Source organism: Eleutherodactylus coqui, chromosome 3, assembly GCF_035609145.1.
Source record: "Eleutherodactylus coqui strain aEleCoq1 chromosome 3, aEleCoq1.hap1, whole genome shotgun sequence".
Classification (NCBI taxonomy): domain Eukaryota; kingdom Metazoa; phylum Chordata; class Amphibia; order Anura; family Eleutherodactylidae; genus Eleutherodactylus; species Eleutherodactylus coqui.
The window spans coordinates 16,282,844-16,304,771 of record NC_089839.1 but is presented as its reverse complement, the minus strand read 5'-3'; the positions used below and the strand labels follow the sequence as shown (position 1 = coordinate 16,304,771).

The window sequence follows — 21,928 nt, the reverse complement described above, 5'->3', positions numbered from 1 at the left end:
GATTACCCATAATACCACCTTCAATCCCAAAGGTTTTTTAGCATCGGGAGGAACAAATAATTTGTATGCACAGTGACGTCCTCTGCCAGGTCATGGTCTACTGAAGGCTCATCCTCAGAGAGGTGACCTAGTCCTTCTGTCCTGGGAAAGTAAAATATTCATATGTCTGGGGCTTCCCAGAAGGATTATGTCATACATCATGAGCTGGGTAGATGAAGTCTATTTGAATTAGGATTTTACAGTTGTAATCCAAATTATTCAGCTCCACAGTAAATTAGGTTTATTTGCCAAACATACAAATGTTCAGCTGTTTGCAAAAAAGCAATAAAAGAACAATGTAAATAGCTGAACACAACAAACAAAACAAGTGATTCCTCTGCATTCAACATAAAATGCCATCTTTAATGACTTCTGCGACTCATGATTATTAAATCCCCTGAACTGAATCCCTCATAAAAGCACAAATTTGCAAATCAGGTGTTGTTTTTAAGGCCCTAGATGCCTCCAGGACAATGATAAATTTAATTTCAGAGGCCGGACGCTCTCCCTTGCCTGCCCTGCTTCTGGCCTTAGACACAGAGAAGGCAGTTGACAGAATCCATTGGGGCTTCACTTTTGCCACTTTCCATAAATTTGGCTTTTACAGTAATATTTTTAAGGCCCTCCAGGCCTTATACAGTACCCCCTCAGGCAGGTGCTAGTGATTGGGATTTTTCCAGATCCTTCCAAATCACTGATAGAACATGGCAAGGATGACCCGTCTCCTCTATTATTCTCCTTAATAATATATCCTCTTGCAGAAATGACCAGGTCAAGCTCCAACACTAATGGAATTGTGGCCGGTTTTAGGCAGCATAAAATAAGCCTTTTCGCAGTTTATGTTCTACTGATTCTTTCAGATCCCCTTCCCTCTTTAAGAGAAGCCTATAACTCTGTTTTAGGTTGGTCTCACGCAACCAGATTTGAATTGCAGATTCCGCAATTGCTATCTGAGTTGACGATCCATAGTAAAACACGGGCAATGAAATGCACATAGTTTTGAATTTTCCTTTACACCTGAATTGCGGAATCTGTTAACGGAGGAAAAATCTCATCATGCTCTATTTCACCATGGATTACACATGGACGGCCTTGATTGATGTCAATGGTTGCATGCGACCCGGGGCGTACAGTCCCAACTAACAAACCTGCGTCATCACTAAGTGGAGTGGGAAATACAAACAAAGAAAAAAAGCCTTGCACTGCACATGATCGTCTGCATGCCTCTGTGGTCATACACAATACAATAGTGCAAGTAAGGCCGGGTTCACAGCCGTAATCCACGCAGGTCTTCTGCATGCGAAATCCGACCCGGTCATGTGAGCCTGGCCTTACTTTAGTCAAATCTCCTATTATAGACTTAATAATTAATAAATCATTAATTTTTGGCATTAATATTATAGAAGAACTTAAAAATCTTTCCAGCTTGAATTTCCCTTCCTTTGGCAACGAGATAATATTCCATGCTTGGGGATTGAGCGCTCCTCTAGCAAATCTCATTTTTATAAATTTCCTGCGTCTATTGTCTAATATTACTCTAGTACTCACAAAAATCCAATGAAGAGTCTCTACTGCTCGTCTGAAGCTTGTGTCTATGTTGCTGTCTGGTAGAAAGCAGAGTTGGCTTGAACGGACATCAGGTTTGGAAAAACAAAACAGTTTCTCTCAGCGTCGGGGCGATGTATTAGCTGCTACACACAGGATTTCTTGAATGTTTACATAATGCATCTCTAACTACAGCAGGACAGAGGAGAAGGAAGCCTAGCTGCGGCCATTCCTCCCCCCTGCTTCTCACTCTCCATCTTTCTCTACTCTAATTGAACTTCTTACAGATTCCCTCCGAACTCCCCCTTGACTTCTGTCTCCCAAGACTTATAATTTCTAACTGCGCAACACGAAATGAGACACAAACCCTCTCCCTTTTTCCTCACTCTGGAGTGGGAGCTTGTCACAGCTCAGCAGCTACATGATTTACGATGGTGCCTAAACAACCTAAACTACTTAGTTTCTCCCTCTTCTTATTAAATGAGCTCCAGCGTAACTACCCTTTGTTAAACAAACTGGCAGTTAATACAGTTGCTCTTAACTTGCAGGTAAAGTACTTCTATTCTGTTGTGCCAGTCCAGGTCACTACACATGTTCTGTTGAAATCCGAATTTTTTAAAATTACTCATTTTTGAGCTGTATCTATTGGCACACATAAATATCACAGGTTCCCATAGCAAATGACTGAATTCATATACACTCCTCATATAAGTTTTAACAGACGTCAAAGTCGCCCTGTTTGCAGAACCAAAACCAGACTTCCTCATATTTCTAAACTCTAAAACAGAGACCAAAAGTATCACTTTACAGACCTGAAATGTGACATTAAAGGGGTTTTCCAACATCTTCAACACTGATGGCAGTGAGGAGGAATAATATAAAAAGACAAGAAAAACCCACATACTTCTCCATTCAACCACTGTTCCACTGACAGTTCCTCCTGTACTCCTGGTCGACCTGTGTTTATGTTGGGTGGGACCATAGTCCAGTAACAGCTCCCAATGAGGAGGATTCCTCAAGAGGGAGTGGGGACCCTCTAAAGTTCTGGATAATACAGGGCCTGCTGAGGGGTAGATCACAACGCCCCTCCCTCTCCCAACATCAGGTAAGGTTTACAGAAAGGTCTCCTCCATCAGGGCTGAGTCCAGCAGGTCTAATATGGTCTCTCTACTTAACTTTTTACAGAAAGCATAGGCTGTGTGACCAAAACTTTGAAACAGCAGGGAGAGCGGTTTGTGCCAAGTAAAGAAGACCTTGTCCATTCATTTAACAAGCGCCCATAATCGGAGGTACACTGCGTTTAACGTTGCAAAACGAGAACAATAGACCTTTGTAGCAGGCGCTTGTCTTGCAAGCAGTGCAACTTCAGCGCCCTGTTCTAGTAGCTGTCAAGGATCAAGTCTGTAAATTCAGCCGGCACCTGGTTAAATAAAGGAGTTCAGTCATCAAAAAAAAAATCTATACTTACCTATTCCTCCCCCGTCAGTCTTCTTACCACATCTTCTCCCCACCGATCTTCTCCTTGCCCTTACAGTCCCCCGGGTCACGTCACCTCCAGCTTGCTGGATCCTGTTCTTCCTGTTATGAAGCGTCGATTCTCGACATTCTCCTTCCTGCAGGTCAGTGACGTAACGTTCATTACCTAGCAGGGAATGCTGGCCTACTGCGAGACTGCGCATACACACTGTCTTGAGTTTTGCGCAGTCTTGGCATTAGCCCAGCATAGGATTCGTCATTCTCTGCTAGGCAGTGAACACTACATCACTAGTGACATAGCGTTCCCTGACCCGCAGAAGGGTGACTACGTATGAATAGACGTAACGTCCCAGGAAGAAGAGGATCCGGCAGACTGGTGATGAGTCCTTTAGAATAATTTGGTTTTCGCTCTGAAATTATCACTATGTTTTGTTTTTTTGTCTGAGCCTATCACCATGTTTTGGTCCTAAGTTTATCACTATGAGTTTGTTTTAGTCCTGGGTCCTTCACCATGATTGGTTGCGGTCTTGGGTCAATCACCATGTTTTGCTTTTAGTTCTGAATTCATCGCTATGTATTGGTTCTGAGTCCATCCCCATGTTCTGGTTTTGGTTCAGATGTCCACATGCCACTGCCAGCAAAATTCAGTGGAGATCGTTGCCAGGATCGACTTAACCAGTGCATATCTATTTCCATATGAAAACTACTCCATTTACCAATGACAGGAAGAAGGTATTTTTTATCGTCAATCTCCTCACAGAGGAGGCACTTGCATGGGTCTCGCCGTATGTGGAAACCAACAGTAACCACCTCAACAGTCTCGATGACAAGCGTGATGCTCTTTTGCTGAATATATGGCAGAATTTGGTCGCTGAATGACTGATACCACATGGAACTTAGCCGCCCAAAAGAGTGAGTTTCGACGAGAATTATCAGAGCCAGTAGACTTTATTTGGTTATGTATTCGAACTGATCAGAAACTCATAGAATGAAAGGAGACGCTGCGGGTTTTTGGGAACGATCCTGCCTATTCTTTCAGTCAACCAGCATTTAACAAAGGACTGAAAGTGAACCTGAGCCAATGCAGATTGATGTCACCCGCAAACACCTTTCCTTAGCAGAGAATGGCGCCGTATAGAGAATCTATGTCTCTATTGTGGGGAAACATTATGCTATTAATTGCCCCAAGTTCCAAAAACTATTGCCTTTACCAGTGCTAAGACGATAGGCAAATCAGACATTCCTAAACAGCCGGGTTCAGTGTCACAGGCCATCCCATCGATAACTCAAGATAAAGATGACATACGTCCCCCATCTTTTCACTTTGTCATTCTCATACAGGTCCTAATCGGGACCAAAAATTACAATGCTCCACTATGTTAGGTTCTTGAGCTGGAGGGAATTTCATGGACTTTACATTCTTGATAATAACATTTCAATCAGGACCAAAACTATACCCATCGATTTGAAAACCGTGGATCACCGTTGTCTTCAGGGCCCGTTAACTCATGAGACAATCAAACTTGAAATCATTATTGAACCTGATCACCATGAATTGATTAGTTTCCATCTTATCACTTCTCCCAAGTTTCTAGTTATTCTAGGAAACCTTTGGCTTTCAATCCTTCCATCAACTGGGATTTAAGGACCATTACCTTCCCCTCTGAGTACTGTAAAGAAAAATGTCAGATGTCACTACCTGCCCTCGAACATACCCAAACCCCTGAGGATTGTCAGAGGTTTGGGTATCCTGATAAGTTTCCACCTCAGTACCAGCAATTCAATGATGTCTGCAGTAAGAAAAAATCAGATCAACTACCCCCTCATCGGCCATATGATTGACCAATAAAATTGCTCCCATTCATTTTGGGCAAATTTACAATCCTTCCGAACCAGAATTAAAGGTACTCAGAGAATACATGGATGAAAATCTAAAGGAAGGTTTCAATTGACCTTCTTCATCACCAGCTGGGGCACCTTTGTTCTTTGTAGAAAAACAAGGCTTGACCTAGTGGCCATGCATTGATTATAGGGAAGTAAATTACGTTACTGTCAAAAATCGTTACCCTCGTTGCTGGAAATTCTCATTTCTGCCAAGATCTTTACCAAACTCAATCTAAGAGGGGCCTATAAACTCATATGGATCCGCCCAGGGAAAGAATGGAAGACCTCTTTTAGAACTAGATATGGACATTTTGAATACCTGATCCCACCCTGTCCCTTGATTAGCTACATTATATAAACCTGGCCCTGTCTCTCTCCTTGCGAGATTATTGTGCTCCAAGCCTGTAGTCTGCTTCTATTGTACTGCAACCAATACTACCTGTGTATCGACAACTGGCTTCACCCTGACTATGCCCTGACTACATTTATCATTATTTCGTTACTTGAGATAGATACACATATCTATTAACATGCAGGCATTCAAGTACAGTAGTCATTTGGTACACTTGGCTCTATAATAGTGAAATCAGCATGGGAATCTTTCCTATACGGAATGCTTTGCCCTTCTGTTTCTCTTTCTTCCTTTAGTTACTATTTCTTTAAACAAGAATTTTCTCTTCTCTTTAGTTACTATTTCTCTAGTTGATGTTTTCTTCCTCAATCTTTCCATAAACTGTCTTTTTCTACTTAATTCAATACTCTTTGTTGTACTCACACTTTTCTCCTTCTTACCGCACTCTCTTTTCTCCTTTTCTCTTGCTTCTGTCTCTTTTGTCTACATGTTTCTATAGACTGTTTCACACAAGACCACCCCCTCTCTGTTCTATCTGCTTTACCCAAGCCAACCCACGCGAAGAGCTTATCCACCAACCACAGGTCTACTAACATCTTACTGTCTAGCTAGGAAATACCTGGGCTGGGTGATTGATAGACTAGTAAACATACTACTGTGAACAATCAGTAAGGTGTACAGGATGGGCTTGCAGGGGCACATGTGAGTATCAAACAAATAAAGCATTTAAAGAAATATACATACATTGCTCCATAGAGTGTACTACTCCAGTACACTACACCTGTGTACCAACCACTGGCTACCTTGACTATGCTATCGGCTCATACTGGTTGCAACAAGAGGATCCAACCCAGAATCAGATTGTTACACTCACTATGTTTTAATTTTGAGTTCTTCATCATGTAGTGGTTTTGGTCTAAGGTCCATCAACGTGTTTTAGTCTTGTTCCTAAGTGCATCACCATGTTTAGCTTTTTTGTTCTGAACCAATCACCATGTTTTGGTCCTGAGTCTTTCATTGTGTTTTAATTTTGGTCCTAAATTCATTACTTTGGTTTTGGTCCTTAGTCCTTCGTAATGTTTTCAATTTGGTTCATAGTCCTTCACCATAATTTAATTTTGACTCTTGAGTTCAACACCATTTTTTATTTTTGGTCCTGAGTCTATCACCATGCTTTGGTTCTGAGTTTATCACTGTGTGTTTCTTTTAGTCCTAGGTCCTTACAAAAGTTTGGTGGTATTCCTGAGTCCATCACCATATTTTTGTTTTAGTTCTGCAGCTATTACCTTGTTTTGTTTCTGAATCTATCATCATGTTTTTGTCTTGAGTTCATTGCATGTTTTAGTTTTAGTTAAGAATCCATCACCATATTTTGTTTTTGAAACCATCACCATGTTTTGGTTTTGCGTTCTTCACCATGTAGTAGTTTTGGTCTTTGGTCCATCATCATGTTTTGGTTTTCATTTTAATTCTACCACCATGTTTTGTTTCTGGGTCCATTAGTATTTTCTGGTTTTGGTTTTAGGTCCAGCGCTTTGTTTTGGCTCTAAGTCCATCACCAAGTGTTGGTTGGTTTTGAGTTCTAAACCATGTTCAAGTTTTGGTCTTAGGTCCATCACTGAGTTTTGGTCCTGAGTTCTTCACCATATTCTGGTTTTGGTCTTAGGCCATCACCATATCTGGTTTTATTAGATCCATTTAGTCATTAATTGTCCATAATTGTATCATAATTTTAGGTTGCGGTCAACTACCACCAGAAAAGATCAAAATTTTGGCGAAAAGCTACTTGTCTTTTATTAGCCATTAACACAAGTAATGTGATTGATTAATGGACAATAATCAATTTGCCATCTCTATGTTCATCATAACTGTGAGAGTGCAAACATTATAAAAAGTAGCATTTGAACAGATATATGATACATCACCTGACGTGAGCTTTCTTTAACTTGAAATCTACTTTTGGTTATCGACAACCTCTAGGAAGGTAATACGTCTTGAACAAGGTCGAGAATATTAACATTGATGTCAATTCTATGTGTATAATGATTTATTGTGTGCAAAGCTATTGTACACTTATTGAAAGTAAGAGGTTCCGTGCATCACAACCAAAAAAAGTACAAAAATATGCAAAAACTGCAACCAGCCAATATGGTTGGCAAACCAAAGCATGAGCCATAGTATTTGTATGTAATACATCCTGTGCATTTGTGTGAGCCTCCAACTCAATTGCTGCTCTCTGCTTTACCCTGTGAAGGAGGATTCTTTCTAGGGATATTAGTTGTATCATAGTAGTAAAAACACACGCCTCAGCATTCATAAATACAAGTATTCTTATATACTCATATTTAATAATCTGAATAAAATGACACAACTTGTTCTTTATATTAAGTGCATAAAATGTTCTTAGCATATATTTTGATCAAAGTATATGGGCTCAAACTCCAATAAGATTCGCCTGGATGTGGCAGATGGGCCCACATACTTTGATCAAAACATGTGCTAAGAATCTTGTATTGTTATGTGGTTGGTATGGACAAGAGTTGTTCAATTTTATTCAGATATTTACTATGTATGAGTGTTGAGGTGTGTGTTTCTGATACTGTAGTTATTGCAGCCATGGCTTACATGGCACACACTGACATTTAATGTTTTGTTCGTGCTGACTTTTGTTTTTTTGTATGCATAATAATCAGTTTAGATTATTCTTCAGAAAATCGTTCATACAAGCGAAACTGAACAATAAATTTAAATGCAGGCAACAACTGAACGACGAGCAAGAATCGTGGGGTTCTCGCTTGTCGTTTGGTTTCAGCCGGCATAAAAACCAGCGCCGTCTCGGTCACTTATCGTGCCATTTAAAGACTGATCATGTTTCACATAGGAACGACTAATGCACAAGAACTGGACAATTCTCAATGAGTCTCATGCAGTTTTAGCAGACTAGACAAGCTGGCGATGACGTCATCAGCTTGCCTCCTTGGGCAAACCAGAATGGGTAGTTGCTAGGGACTAATTGATGATGCCGCCATAACCATACCCCCATAAGACCTGAACTATGCTACCATTTATAATCCTATGGGCTAATTGCATTTATTTTCAGGTAGTGTGGAGTCTAAACAGTTAACTACATTATATTATGTCATATGTGATAGTAACTTTCTTTCCAACCTGACTGTCTTGTGTACATATTTACACTATTGTAATTAAGCTCCCAGGTTTGCTGTAATTAAGCTCCCAGATTTGCTGTCTCCACCTAGTACTACAGAGCCGTCCCGCCCGATCCCTTATTTATACCTTCGGCTGCCGGTTCATCAGCAGTCACATTCACTAAAACTGACACTCAGTGCTTGTATCATGGCAGCGGTTGCAGCTAAAGTTGCCAAAGACAGGGCTGTAGCTGAGGGTCTTGGTACTAACAAGAACCCAGTGAAGTTTTTAGATCAGGACTACGAAGAACTGCGGGCAAAGTGCCTGGCATCCAAGACGCTCTTCAGAGATGACAAGTTTCCTGCAGGTGACTCTGCCCTGGGCTACAAGGACTTAGGACCAAACTCTGATCAATTTGAAGGAATTGAGTGGAAGAGACCCTCGGTGAGAAACAGTGCACTAATTATGTATATTGGCGACTGCAATCTATATATACAAATATCCATGCTCAGGAAAAGTATTCAGTGTGATGAAGAAGAGTACATTTTAGGATGTTGGCTTGTATATTTGATTGAGAGAGTTAGCTTCACACTGCTTGAGTGAATGCAGATGATGTGAGGCATGAAGTTTATTGTACAGTGTAGACCTAGTGCTGTCACCCGACTAGTAAGTAAGTTCCTAGGCCGATGCCGTTTTTTTTTTTTTACCGGCCATATCAATGGCCACTATTGTGGCCACTATTGGGGATGCACTATTATTTTTGGGGCCACTATTACCTTTGGCTTCACTATTGGTTGCACTTTTAAGGCCACTAAGGGGGTGCACTATTACTATTGGGGCCACTACTGGAACAGTATGACTTTTGGGGCCACTAAGGGGGTGCACCATTACTGTTGTGGCCAATATTGGGGGTAAACAATTTTTATTGGGGCTACTATTGGGGGAACTATTACCATTAGGGCCACTAAAGGGGTGCACTACTACTATTTAAGCCACTAAAGGGACATATTATGACCACTGGGGCCACTGAGAGAGGGCAGTATTAATACTTGGGCCACTGAGAGGGGCGGTATTACTATTGGGGCCACTGACTGGAAATCTGATGTTCCAATAGTAAGAAAATGGTAAATGGGGAATGAAACTATAAAAATAGAACATGCCATGATTTTTCGATCTTGCACTATCGGTGCAATTGAAAAATTGCTCATGTAAATTAACTTATTGAGATGAATGGGTTATTTTTTGTGAGTTTTTTCCGTATCGCAATCAGACGGAACTCATGTGTGTAAATTGTTGATGTGTATATATATATATATATTAGATTATGTACAACTACACATTATGCCTCACATCACCATAGCATCTATAGTATGGGCCACGAAAAAGTAGCCCAGCACCACACTCCTATGGAAGCTGTCTAAAAATATATATTGACTCCTGGGTGAATTGGGCGTGCTGGGGGAACTCTGCTCTCTTGATGCCCACCTATCCCTTGGATTGACTGTATATGTCTACGGTGGGAGAAAGCCTTTAGAATCTAAAAAACTAATAGTAACCACTAAAGACGACAATGTAAATGGCGTGCTTCCCCTGTGACCAAAAATCCTAAGATCTCTAGACAGCTAACTGCTATTTGATGAGTCCGGCGGCACAGGAAGAGATTGATGGTGTGGAAATAAAAGAATTTAGTCTGTCAGGTTTTAGGAGAAGTAGTTCAGGATGAGTTAAGTGCTGCCAACAGAGAAGATAGCAATCCCTGGACGACAACTATTAAGGGTGATGCCTGCATAGTGTCACCTATCAATATAACAGTCCAGGGGTCTCACCAGCCAAACCATGTCCTGGGCTTCAGTGAACGCGCTCCCACTCTATGTAACGTGTTATCACCTAGCACCTACATTACTACCGCAAGACGCAACATGACATGGCTATTCTACCAGTCGCTGGCCATGACAAGGGCTTGGCGTATTCCAAACTACCGTAATGGCCCCATCATGTGGACAAGATTTTGAAAATCCATGGAAATTTCCACAGTGAATTCTGCCTCAAAAACCGTGTCAAAATCAGCGGCTTTTTGCTGTGGTTTTTGGCACAGATATGGATCTGCAATCTGAATTTTCCCAGTCAATGGACAGAACTCTGACACAGAAAATCAGGTCTCTGCAATTTTCAGTGTCAAAAAGTGACATGACACTTCTTGATGTGGAAACTAAAAAGAGCTGAGGGTATGTTCACATGGTGGAAAGCATGGCGGATTTTCATTGAGTTTCTAAAAAGGAAATGCTGCTGAATTTTCTGCTTTCCGCCACGTGTTAATGCACGCTAACGGGGTTATTGCAGTCTACACAGAATGCGGGATCTGCATTACATACGGGTAAATCTGCACACATCTGCATTAAACAACTGGCATGCTGTGGATCTTAAAACTGCAACGTATGTCAACGCATTGTAAATGCTGCAGATTTTGCATGCAGATGTGCTACAGTGCTGAGTGTGGGTAGGTGCGCTGTCATGACATACCACCTCAGGAGGGTTCCGTAGACATTCCCCTTATATATAGCCTGAGACTAAACTGCCAATGTCCAGCATCCCAAAGTTATGCAGCCAACGGCGGGTCAACAGTGGAAAATTGACTTAGTGGTAAAGGAGCTGAAGGGACACCCTATAGACTATACACAGCAACCCTATAGATCATCCAGTATAACTCCTATATAGCACATTGATATGAACGATGTTTGCAGTAAGGAAGTAGTGATCTTTGCTACCTCCCATTTCGGCTGCCCATAGACGTTAGATATTTGCTCCCCAGATCCCGTAGCTACGGGGTTTTCTACTATATTTTGTGCAGTGGTTGTTACCTCTTTATAATAACTGGCCATTTACTTCATCATTTCCTAGGAAATCTATCATGAACCGCAATTCATTATCGATGGAGCAACACATGCAGACATCCGCCAAGGGAAACTGGGTGAGTGAGAAGATCGCGGGTCTGATGTTGTAGATATTGTTGAAATCATTGTAAATCAAGTGTAAGAGCATTTTTGGCAAAACTTTATGCCCCTAGGGGGCGGAGGATGGAGATACAAAGATGACCAAAGAGAGAATCCCTGACGCAGGCTCCACCGCCTCGGAACTGACTTCTTATCCACTACTGAGCAATAACTTTTTTATTTTTCCATTGATATACTTGTGCGAGGGCTCATTTTTTGTGGGAAGCCCTGTAGTTTGTGTGGTATCATTTTGGAATACATAGGGCTTTTTCATCGCTTTTTTTGCAGTTTTTCTTGGAGACAGGGTGACCAAAAAAGTGCACTACTGGCGTTATTTTTTTTTCTGATGACTTAAAAAATATGAATTTTTGTTTTATTATTTAGATTCTCTTATCACAAATATGGCAAAAGTTTTTCTTTTTACTTTTAGTACTTTTTTTCTATAATTAGTAAAACTTTATTGTTCTTATGTTTACTTTTCTTTTTAGTCCCCAGAGGGGACAACAACTTGTGATACTTTGATTGCTCCTATAATATGATGTAATGCTAAAACATTACATCATACTGCAATCTGAAAGACCTTTTATCAAGCCACCCCACAGGAATGGTTTGATAGGCAGTCTGCCAAGTCAGCCCTGGGGCCTTTCAGAAGGCCCCCGGCTGCCATGACACCCACACAGCTCCCTGTGATCTCATGGCGGGGGGCCATACGGGACCATGAGCATCTTTCAGGGGATTTAAATGCCGCTGTCAGAATTGACAGTGGCATTTAAAGTGTTAACAGCCCCAAACAGCTGCGCGCCTGATTGGAGCTGTTGCCGCCGGGTGTTGTCTATAATGAAGGGTTCATAAAGGTGTATATTTAGGAAATTAGCTGCTGGGTAATACCTGATGATCAATGACACAGGGACGTATAGACTGTGCTAGAAAATTAATACCTAGGCTTCCTACACACGGGCCTTGAAGCCTCGCCAATATCGCGCTCGCCAGCGTGCTTTTTTGCACGGGCTTACAGCCGCGTTTTAGGATCGGCAGGTGTTTCCTGTTGTTTTCAATGGAAAATCTTGCATCTCCCACCATGTGATGTGTTTTATGGCCCAATTGAAAACATTGGGCGATGCGTTCTGAGAGAGTGGCCAAAGATAGGACATGCTGCAATTTTTTTCCGCGATGCTGGAAAAAATTGCTCATGTATATGACCCCATGCGAGATTTGTTCGTCTTGCAACACACTATTCTGACTCAATAACATGGCTGCAAGCGTATTGGCTGAGGAAACTGCTCTTGTTGTTATGTACCAGTACTCACACCAGGTATATTTTGTCAGAAAGTATCAACTCGACCGCGGAGCCATGTGAAAAGATTCCAGGGTTTATTCATGTAGAAATCTTGTAGAATGGACGTTCAGCAGTAGGTAAAAAGAATGATGATGAGCCAAAGCACGGAGTAGAGACTTAACACGTGGACTACAGACAGGAAACTCCCTAGCAGGAGGAAGGAGAGGAGCTTTACCACCCGAAGGGACAAACTAAAGAGGCAAACATGTGGAGATACAGTACAGCTCATTCATATCAATGAATAGAGTCAGGTAGGTGAGACTGGACACACCATTTTCGCGGTCGTGTGAAAGCGGCCTAAGGAGTATGGCATGTGAATTCACCACCTATTACTTTTTACATTTTAATAGGGCCACAATCCTTTAGTTTATGGAGTGGAAACTAGAATGGAATGTTCTTTCAAAAGGGTTTGCGGCTTTGTGCAGCTGCCTGGCATTGTGATGTAGCTGCAAGTCAGACAGTGAATCTAATGTCCTCTCCATACAGGGAACTGCTGGTTTTTGGCTGCTTTTGCGTCTCTCACTATGAAACCGGACCTCTTGGCTCGTGTTGTTCCAGAGAAGCAGAGTTTTGAAAAAGACTACGCCGGAATCTTCCACTTCAAGGTAACAGGATCGTGTTTGGGCCCCGCTAATACAGTAGCATTAGAGAGAGGAATTTTTTTAAATTTGTAGAGCACACCCCTTTCCAAAGACCACACCTCCTAAACAGTAAAAGAATGATCCTTCAGTGCCCCACAGTTAAAGTGCCCCTCACAAGGTAATAATTCCCCTTACTGTCACAAAGTTAAACTAACCCACAGGGTAACAGTGTCCCCTTTGTGTGCCTCATAGGGTAATAGTTGCTAGTGCCGCCTTTTTGCCTCCATAGATATAGTGTCCTCTTTGTGCCCTGCAATGTAATAGTGCCTACTTTGCGTTCCCATACATATCAGTGCCTCTTTTGTGCCCCTATAAGGTCATAGTGCTGTTTTGTGCCCATAAGGTAATAGTGCCCTTTGTACCAATGAGCTAATAGTGCCCTTATTAGGTACTAGGGCCTCTTCGTATATCCACTGGGTAATGGTGCCCACTTTGTGGCCACATTAGGCTATATTGCTTCTTTGCATGCTGCAAGAACTTGGAGGTTTAGTCACCCTTGGACCGCCATCTTCGCTACCTAAGATGAGTGGAACCACATCAGGAACTCACTACCACAACAACTTCTCTTTAAGGCCTCCTGCACACGGGCGGCTCAGGCCCCACATGCGAGATTCCCACAGTAGAGTTTGTCTTGGTGCCTGGCCGGTGACCCCTGCGTACCTGTCCGGTGTCTTCTGTTCAGCGCGGCGGATGTGCTGGCCAGCACTCCGTTGCACATGCGTAGTAGCCGCTGGCGCTCTGCGATGACGCGTGTCCTTCGATACTTCTGCAGTGCTCACTGCGATTTCTCACTCGCAAGCAAAAATCTGCAATCGATTTCCACTCGTGGGCAGAAAATCGCGGATTCTCATAGCATGCTATGTGCTGGATTTGCTGCAGAATCCAGTGGCGGAATCCCTCTCCGGATTTTGCAATGCAAATCCGCTCGTGTGCAGGAAACCAGAGTTACTTGTTTTATGCACTGCTAAACTTCCACGGTGCAGCGTGCGGCATCGTCATGTGCATCTTGATGAATCCTCCTCCCCTCTGATGTTCTGAGACCTGGGCTGAGACCGTTGCCAAGGGAGGAGGAGTCATCAAGATGAACTTGAACATATCGCAAGCTGTGTGAAGGAATAGCAGCAGCACATAATACAAGTAGTGTGTATGAGCAGACCGGGGGTTGGGGGGTGGGGTTGCACAAATCTGTGGTATCCTGCAGCCAGAAATCTCCCCTCAGACTAGCAGAGTCTTAAATGCAGCAGTGAAGTTGAATGGAGTATAAGACATAGAATCATAGAATGGTTGGAAGGGATCTCCATGGTCATCAGGTCCAACCCCCTGCTCAGTGCAGGATTCACTAAATCATCCCAGACAAATATTTGTCCAGCCTTTGTTTGAACACTTCCATTGAAGGAGAACTCCCCACCTCCCGTGCTAAGCTGTTCTACTCATTGATCCCCCTCACTATCTAATATCTAATCCGTGTCTCCTCCATTTCAGTTTCCTCCCATTTCTTCTAGTCTTTCCTTGTACAGATGAGAATAGGGCTGATCCTTCTGCAGTGTGACAGTCCTTCAGATATTTGTAGACAGCTATTAAGTCTCCTCTCAGCCTTCTTTTTTGCAAGCTAAACATTCCCAGATCCTTTAAAGGGGTTGTCTCGCGAAAGCAAGTGGGGTTAAGCACTTCTGTATGGCCATATTAATGCACTTTGTAATATACATCGTGCATTAAATATGAGCCACACAGAAGTTATTCACTTACCTTCCCTGCGCTGGCGTCCCCGTCTCCATGGCTCAGTCTAATTTCAGCGTCTAATCTCCTGATTAGACGCGCTTGCACAGAAGGGTCTTCTGCCTTCTGTTCGGTCCGGCACGAGCGGCGTTCTGGCTCCGCCCCCTTCTACGCATCATCGCGTAGCTCCGCCCTGTCATGTGTGCCGATTCCAGCCCATCAGGAGGCTGGAATCGGCACACGTGATGGGGCGGAGCTACGAGATTCTCATTAACCGTTTCTCATAGGACATGATTTGCAGACCGCTCACCATCTTGGTAACTCTTGCGCTAGTTTGTCTGTCTTTTTTTAAATTGGGGCGTCCAGGAACTGGACACAGTATTTCAGATGAGGTCTAACTAAGGAAGAGTAGAGGGGGAGTAGAGGGGGATAATGACCTCACGTGATCCAGACTCTATGTTTCTCTTAATACATCCCAAAATTGTGTTTGCCTTTTTGGCTGCTGAATCACATTGTTGACTCATGTTCGGTCTATGATCTATTAGTATACCCAAGTCTTTTTCACATGTGCTGCTGCTTAGCCCTTCCCATTCTGTATGTGCTTTTTTCATTTTTCTTGCCCAGATGTAGGACTTTGAATTTCTCCTTGTCAAATACCATTCTGTTAGTCGCTGCCCACTGTTCAAGCTTTTCTAGATCTTTTTGAATACTCTCTCTATCTGTTAGCTATCCCTCCTAGCCTTGTGTCATCGGTAAATTTGATCAGTTTCCCCTCAATTTCCTGCTCCAGATCATTTAGAAAAATGTTGAACAACATTGGGCCTAGGACAGTCCTTGTGGCTTCCCACTTGACATACTCTTCTAATTGGATGTGCAGCCATTTCTTACCACTCTGAGTACGATCACTCAGCCAGTTGTGAATCCACCAAGCAGTTGCCTTATCAATACCATATTTGGTCATTTTTTCAATAAGTATGGTATGAGAAACTTTGCCGGTATAGAAATCAGGCTCACAGGCCTGTAGCTTCCTGGATCCACCTCCTTCCCTTTTTCGAAGATAGGAACAACATTTGTCCTTTTCCAAACTTCTGGGACTTCTGTTCTCCAGGAAGTTTCAAAGATTATGGCGAGTGGTTCAGCAATTACCTCCGCTGCTTCCTTTAGTATCGTAGGATGTAATTTATCTGGACCTATGCCAGGGGAGGTGGATTCATCAGGATGCACATAAATAAAGCAAAGTCTGAGCATCATTACTCACATAGATGAAGATTTAGGATTCTGTTCATTTTACTGCAATGTCCTTCCATATTCTAGTTCTGGCAATATGGTGAGTGGGTGGAGGTTGTCGTGGATGATCTGTTACCCACAAAAGAGGGCAGTCTGCAGTTTGTCTATTCAGACATGGAGAATGAGGTCTGGAGTCCTCTGCTGGAGAAGGCCTATGCCAAGTAAGTCCACAACCTCCAACCAGTGTGGGTGCAGGACATGTATTTGATGAGTAGACATACCCCCTATATATACACATCGCTGTACAGCTACTATAACACGTCAGATGTGAACACTGTGTTAGTTAGGTCCAAGATTCAGTTCTGATTAATCTTATGTGTCTTTATGAAGGTCAGAGCTCCATTTTTTTAGAGAGATCCAAATGACCAACCACAGAGTTACATGAAGTGGTGACCACCACTAGGGGGAATACAATGAATATGGATGTACTGGTGAGTTCTGTGTATTTCCATATGCAGTCAGCTCCCCCTAGTGGTGGCTGCAGGCAACCAGTAATTCATAATTTAACTCAATGGCTCTATCTAGTGGAGAATTGAATGTAGGGCACAATGTAGATAAATCACAGCATGAGAGTTAAAGAACAAAATATTGCTCCTTCATTAACCCTGTCCATGTGTTGTGCTGGCAGACTGAATGGATCCTATGAAGTTCTGACAGGAGGAACCCTTAATGAGGCTATGGAAGACTTCACTGGAGGAATCTCCGAGATTTATGACCTGAAGAAAGCACCGGATGATCTGTACCAGATTATGCTGAAAGCTACGAAGGCAGAGTCCTTGCTCGGATGCTCAATTAATGTAAGAAGGAATTATATAATATACAGTATAATGGAAGACATCCTTAATATATAGATCTCCCCAAAGTATACTGCAAAACAACTCCCAACTACAAGTGCAGCATAGGCAGCCCATATACAGTGCCAATCACAAGCTCAGTAACAGTACCAGGCTTAAAAAGAAAAAAAAAATGGTTTTGTACCGTGTTAGCCAGTAGAGCAATGTGTGATTGTTCTTAGAGCGAGAAACCACATAATCTTGTAGATATGATTCCCTGTTAATGGCTAATAAAAATGCATGATGTTACAGCAAGCAAGCTTTCGGGGATATCTCGCCCCCTTTGTCAGGCTATTGAATGAAACTAGTTTGGATGGCACATAATTATAACATACAGATGCAGAGGGGAGGGGAACACACTCCTCTTGATCTAAATAAATGTTCACATATAGAAATTTGTGACTGTTTTGCACTCAAAACCTAAAACAACAAACAAAGAGAGTGGAGACATACAGCGTAAATCAGTCCACTGAACACAGGACAGTTTTATGATGTGTCTTATCTCTCCTTTAACCTGCACATGGAAGGAGATGCAGCACCACCTAGTGGATGGCAACATTATTACAAGTCAAGTTCTGAATTTTTGTGAAGTTTTAAAGCAAAATGAAAAAAATATATATTTGGAGGAGGACATCCCTCTTGACCTCCTTATTTTCATATTTTCCATTTATGCAAGAATCCCAGGCTGAGGTTCAATCCATTCTTAAGGGTGACAAACATGACCATACATTTGTACTCCCAAATTCTTCTGTGATGCTGCGACTTGAAATTGCCCTTCAGTATGATAACTCTCATCTGCTCTATGCTGTGTCCCTGACCACAAAAATGTTTTGCCACAGGTAGTTTAGTCTTTCCCTCTGTAATTACATGGCGTCCACTCTCCTCGGAACCATACTGCGGTTGATCAGAGGCGAGCCTCTGAATCCCGAACATCAGAACTGGGACCCCAGAGCGTGTCCGCTGCCAGTGCAGCCTGTGCTTCCCCCAAGTTACTGGGTGAGTACAACCCGGTTGGTGAGGGCCTCTTTGCCTTCGCTGGGGACTCACCGGCACTGAGAGGACTTAACAGGACGGGTCCTGCTTCCAGACGGCACGTGGATGAGGAGACAGGCGGGCGCCATCTTGCCTGAAGACGTCTGAGGATGTCACCTTTATTTTCGTGCGTTTTAGCACTTCATCATCGAACGCGGTTTTGCTAACGCCTGTGTGAGAGCGGCCTAAGAATAAGAATTCCCCACTGACTCTAACGCCCTTTGAGACTTTCTACCTTAACCCGTTAACGACCTGGTCTATTTTTACAATGAAACTGCAATGATTTTGGGGGGATTTCCATCTCCACTTTTCAAAAGCCATAAGCCATTTCTATTTTTCCGTCGGCACGGCCGTATGAGGACTTGTTTTTCTGCATTACAAATTGTAGTTTTTATTGGTACCATTTTTGGGTGCATCTAATAATTTATTGTAAAACTTTTCTTAATGTTTTTCTTGAGAGTAGGGAGAGAAAACGCATCAATTCTGCCATTGTTATATATAGTTCTTTTACAGCGTTAATCGCGCAGCCTAAATGGCGTGATACATTTTCTCTGCAGGTCGGTACAATTACGATACTAAAATAATTAGACTTTTTAGATTTTTCCACTTCTGTACAATAAAACCCATTTTTTTGGAAATTATTATTTTTCATAGTTACATTCAAGGTCCCATAACTCCTTTATTTCTCCATGGTCAGAGTTTTGGGAGGGCTTGAATTTTGTCTGCTTTAATTGCATTTTTTGGGAGGCAAAACAAACTAAATAGGCATTTTCAGTTTTTTGGGGTTTACCGTGCAGGATACATAGTGTGTTCAATTTATTTTACAGGTCATTATGGACACAATGATGCCAAATTGTTTTTTGTTTTTTTTAATACAAATAGGGGGAAATGCACATTAATTTTATTTTATTTTTTGCAATTTTTACATCCCTGTTGGGGACTTGAACCCTAACAGCTCTGATAATGCATTGCAGGACTTCTGTACTGCAATGCCTTATCGCTTACAATAGCGATCATAGGCAATGGCAAGTATCACCAGTATCTTGTGTCCTGTTGCCTTGGAATGCCATTGTCCCTTCACCATTACATTGCAGGGGTTCAATGACGTCACAGAGGGAGCACACTCCCTCTGTAAACCCTTTACATGCTGCAATCTAGATAGATTTCGGCATGCAGAGGGTTAACGGCATGGATCACTGCTCATATGTTTTCCCACTGTTGCAGCTGGAGGCCGGCTATGGGTAACAGCCGACTCACACTGCGGAAAGTCCCACCTTGTCTTCATGTGCTGCACACCTCAGTACCGCTAGCAAGTATACTCATAAGCTGTTGCCATCCAGCTACTCCTGGCTCTGACAGACGCAAAACAATCCAATTGCAGGAATACAGCTTTTTGTGGAAAAACTTGCTTTTTATTTTCTTTTTGGTGCTTGAATAATACAGAGAACGCGTTTCGGTTATGAAACCTTGTTCACCTCTGACTAACAAATACATTGTGCAAACCTTAAAAAGGTTTAGTGAAAATAAGTGAATTAAAAACACATGTGCAATTAACCCATGGCAATCTGTTACTTCAATTACCAGAGCTCGTTCCTCCTGCAGGAACTTGCTCTGATTATTTTATATATGCATGACATATTAAATAGCATATAAGAATAGCATATTCATATACTGAGCGCTCCGCTGAAAAGAGTAAAGTATGAAATCAATACATCATTGTTATAGAAACAAAAGGAGAATAACCTTTCTGACAGCAACATCAAATCAAGACACAAATTATTAGTATGGAATGTTACTACCAGCAATATATAGAAATCAATAACGCTACACCATACACTTCCAGCATAATGGAATCATGCTGGAATAAATATGTGTTAGTTGATGAATAATATTTATTACACCTAATAAATGTATAAAAGGTCCGTTTTATAATTCATTCCTTTAGGGAATCTTGTATTTAAATTTAATATCCAGAACGCTTCTCTTTTAAACACTTTATCCGGGTTGATTGTTCCTTTCTTTTTATTTACGACCTTTTCAATTCCAAAAAATGAGAAAGTATTTAAATTTCCTTTATGCTTATCACAAAAGTGTTTAACCGCACCTGAACTGTTCACATTATCCTTTTTGATGTCACGGATGTGTTCATTGATTCGGGTCTTCAACTTTCGTGTAGTGCAACCTATATAATTCAAATTACACTCTCTGCATTGAATCATATATACTACATTAATAGTGTTGCAGTTAATATAATTACAGATTTTATACTCTTTATTATTGTCGCTGTCAGAAAAAGTTTTTCTCCTATCAGTTAAATGGCATACGGTACATCTAGAATTACCGCAGCGGAAAAAACCTTGAAATTTCATCCATTGCGGTTTTCCCTGATTGGAGGAAAAAGTACTAGGTGCTATCAGATCTCCCAAATTTTTACTTCTTTTTGCAACACATTTAATTCCCTCATTCAATATCTCATCAACAATATCATCTTGTCTTAAAACAGGCAAAAATTTGAAAAACATTTTTTTAATCTCATAAAAATTTCTGCTGTACGCTGTAGAGAAAACCATTCCCTTACTAATATTTCCTTTTTTGCTTATACATTTATCCTTAAGTAACTCTTCCCTACTGACTGTTTCTATTTTAGTACATGCTTCATTCAATAATGGTTGTTTGTAACCTCTCTGATACAGCCTATTTTTGATGTCCATTTTTGCTGCATTAAATGAGACATCATCAGAGCAAGACCTTTTTGCTCGTATGAGTTCCCCTACGGGAATAGCTTTAATGGTGTGTCTAGGATGACCACTATTTGCATGTAGTATGGTGTTACCCGCTGTTACTTTTCTGTATAAATTGGTCACTATTCCTTTAATGCAATCACCTCTTAGGGTTAAATCCAGAAATGGTACTTCTACATCACTATGTGTTACAGTGAACTGTAAATTGACAGAATTATTGTTGATATAATTTTCAAACTGACTGATTTGTTCGTGCACCCCATTTCGTTCCAGACCCTTATTCCAGATAATTATTATGTCGTCAATGTATCTTGCATACCACACCATGCGACCAACAAAGGGATTATTGTGACTGAAAATAAAGGAATCTTCCCACCAACTCATAAAGAGATTGGCTATAACCGGAGAAAATTTAGATCCCATCGGGGCTCCAGAAATTTGCAAGAAAAATTGTTGATCAAAGGAGAAAAAATTATGCGTTAACAAAAATTCCGTAGATAACAAAATAAATTCCTTCAGCTCATTACTGTAATTACTAAAATTCTGTAAATGAAAACGTACTGCTTCTATGGCCGCATGGTGTGGTATACAAGAATACAGATCCTTGACATCACATAAGATCCAACACAAGTCATCATTCCACTTCATATTTTGCAATTTTTGTATTACATGCTTACTGTCCCTCAAAAAACCCGGGGTCCTATATACTAACGGTTGCAGGGATCGGTCCACCCACGAGCTTAGATGCTCACAGGGTGAGCCGATCCCTGCAACTATCGGTCGCAATGGAGGCGGGAATATTCCCTTATGGATTTTAGGAAGGCCATGGAATAAAGCCATGACTGGATTAGGGGGAGACAAATATGAGATAGCTTTATCATCCAATATGCCAAACTCTTTTCCCATATG

General features: G+C 41.7%; 1 protein-coding gene across 1 annotated transcript in view; it reads left to right on the top strand.

Annotated features, from left to right (window-relative positions):
• The first annotated feature begins 8,650 nt into the window (after positions 1-8,650).
• LOC136620081 (calpain-8-like) overlaps positions 8,651-21,928 on the top strand; it is a 47,018-nt gene continuing 33,740 nt past the window's right edge. Inside the window, exons 1-5 of the mRNA XM_066594809.1 lie at positions 8,651-8,887; positions 11,342-11,411; positions 13,256-13,374; positions 16,441-16,574; positions 17,042-17,210. Coding sequence (XP_066450906.1) covers positions 8,651-8,887; positions 11,342-11,411; positions 13,256-13,374; positions 16,441-16,574; positions 17,042-17,210 — 729 coding nt within the window. The remainder of the gene's footprint in view (positions 8,888-11,341; positions 11,412-13,255; positions 13,375-16,440; positions 16,575-17,041; positions 17,211-21,928) is intronic.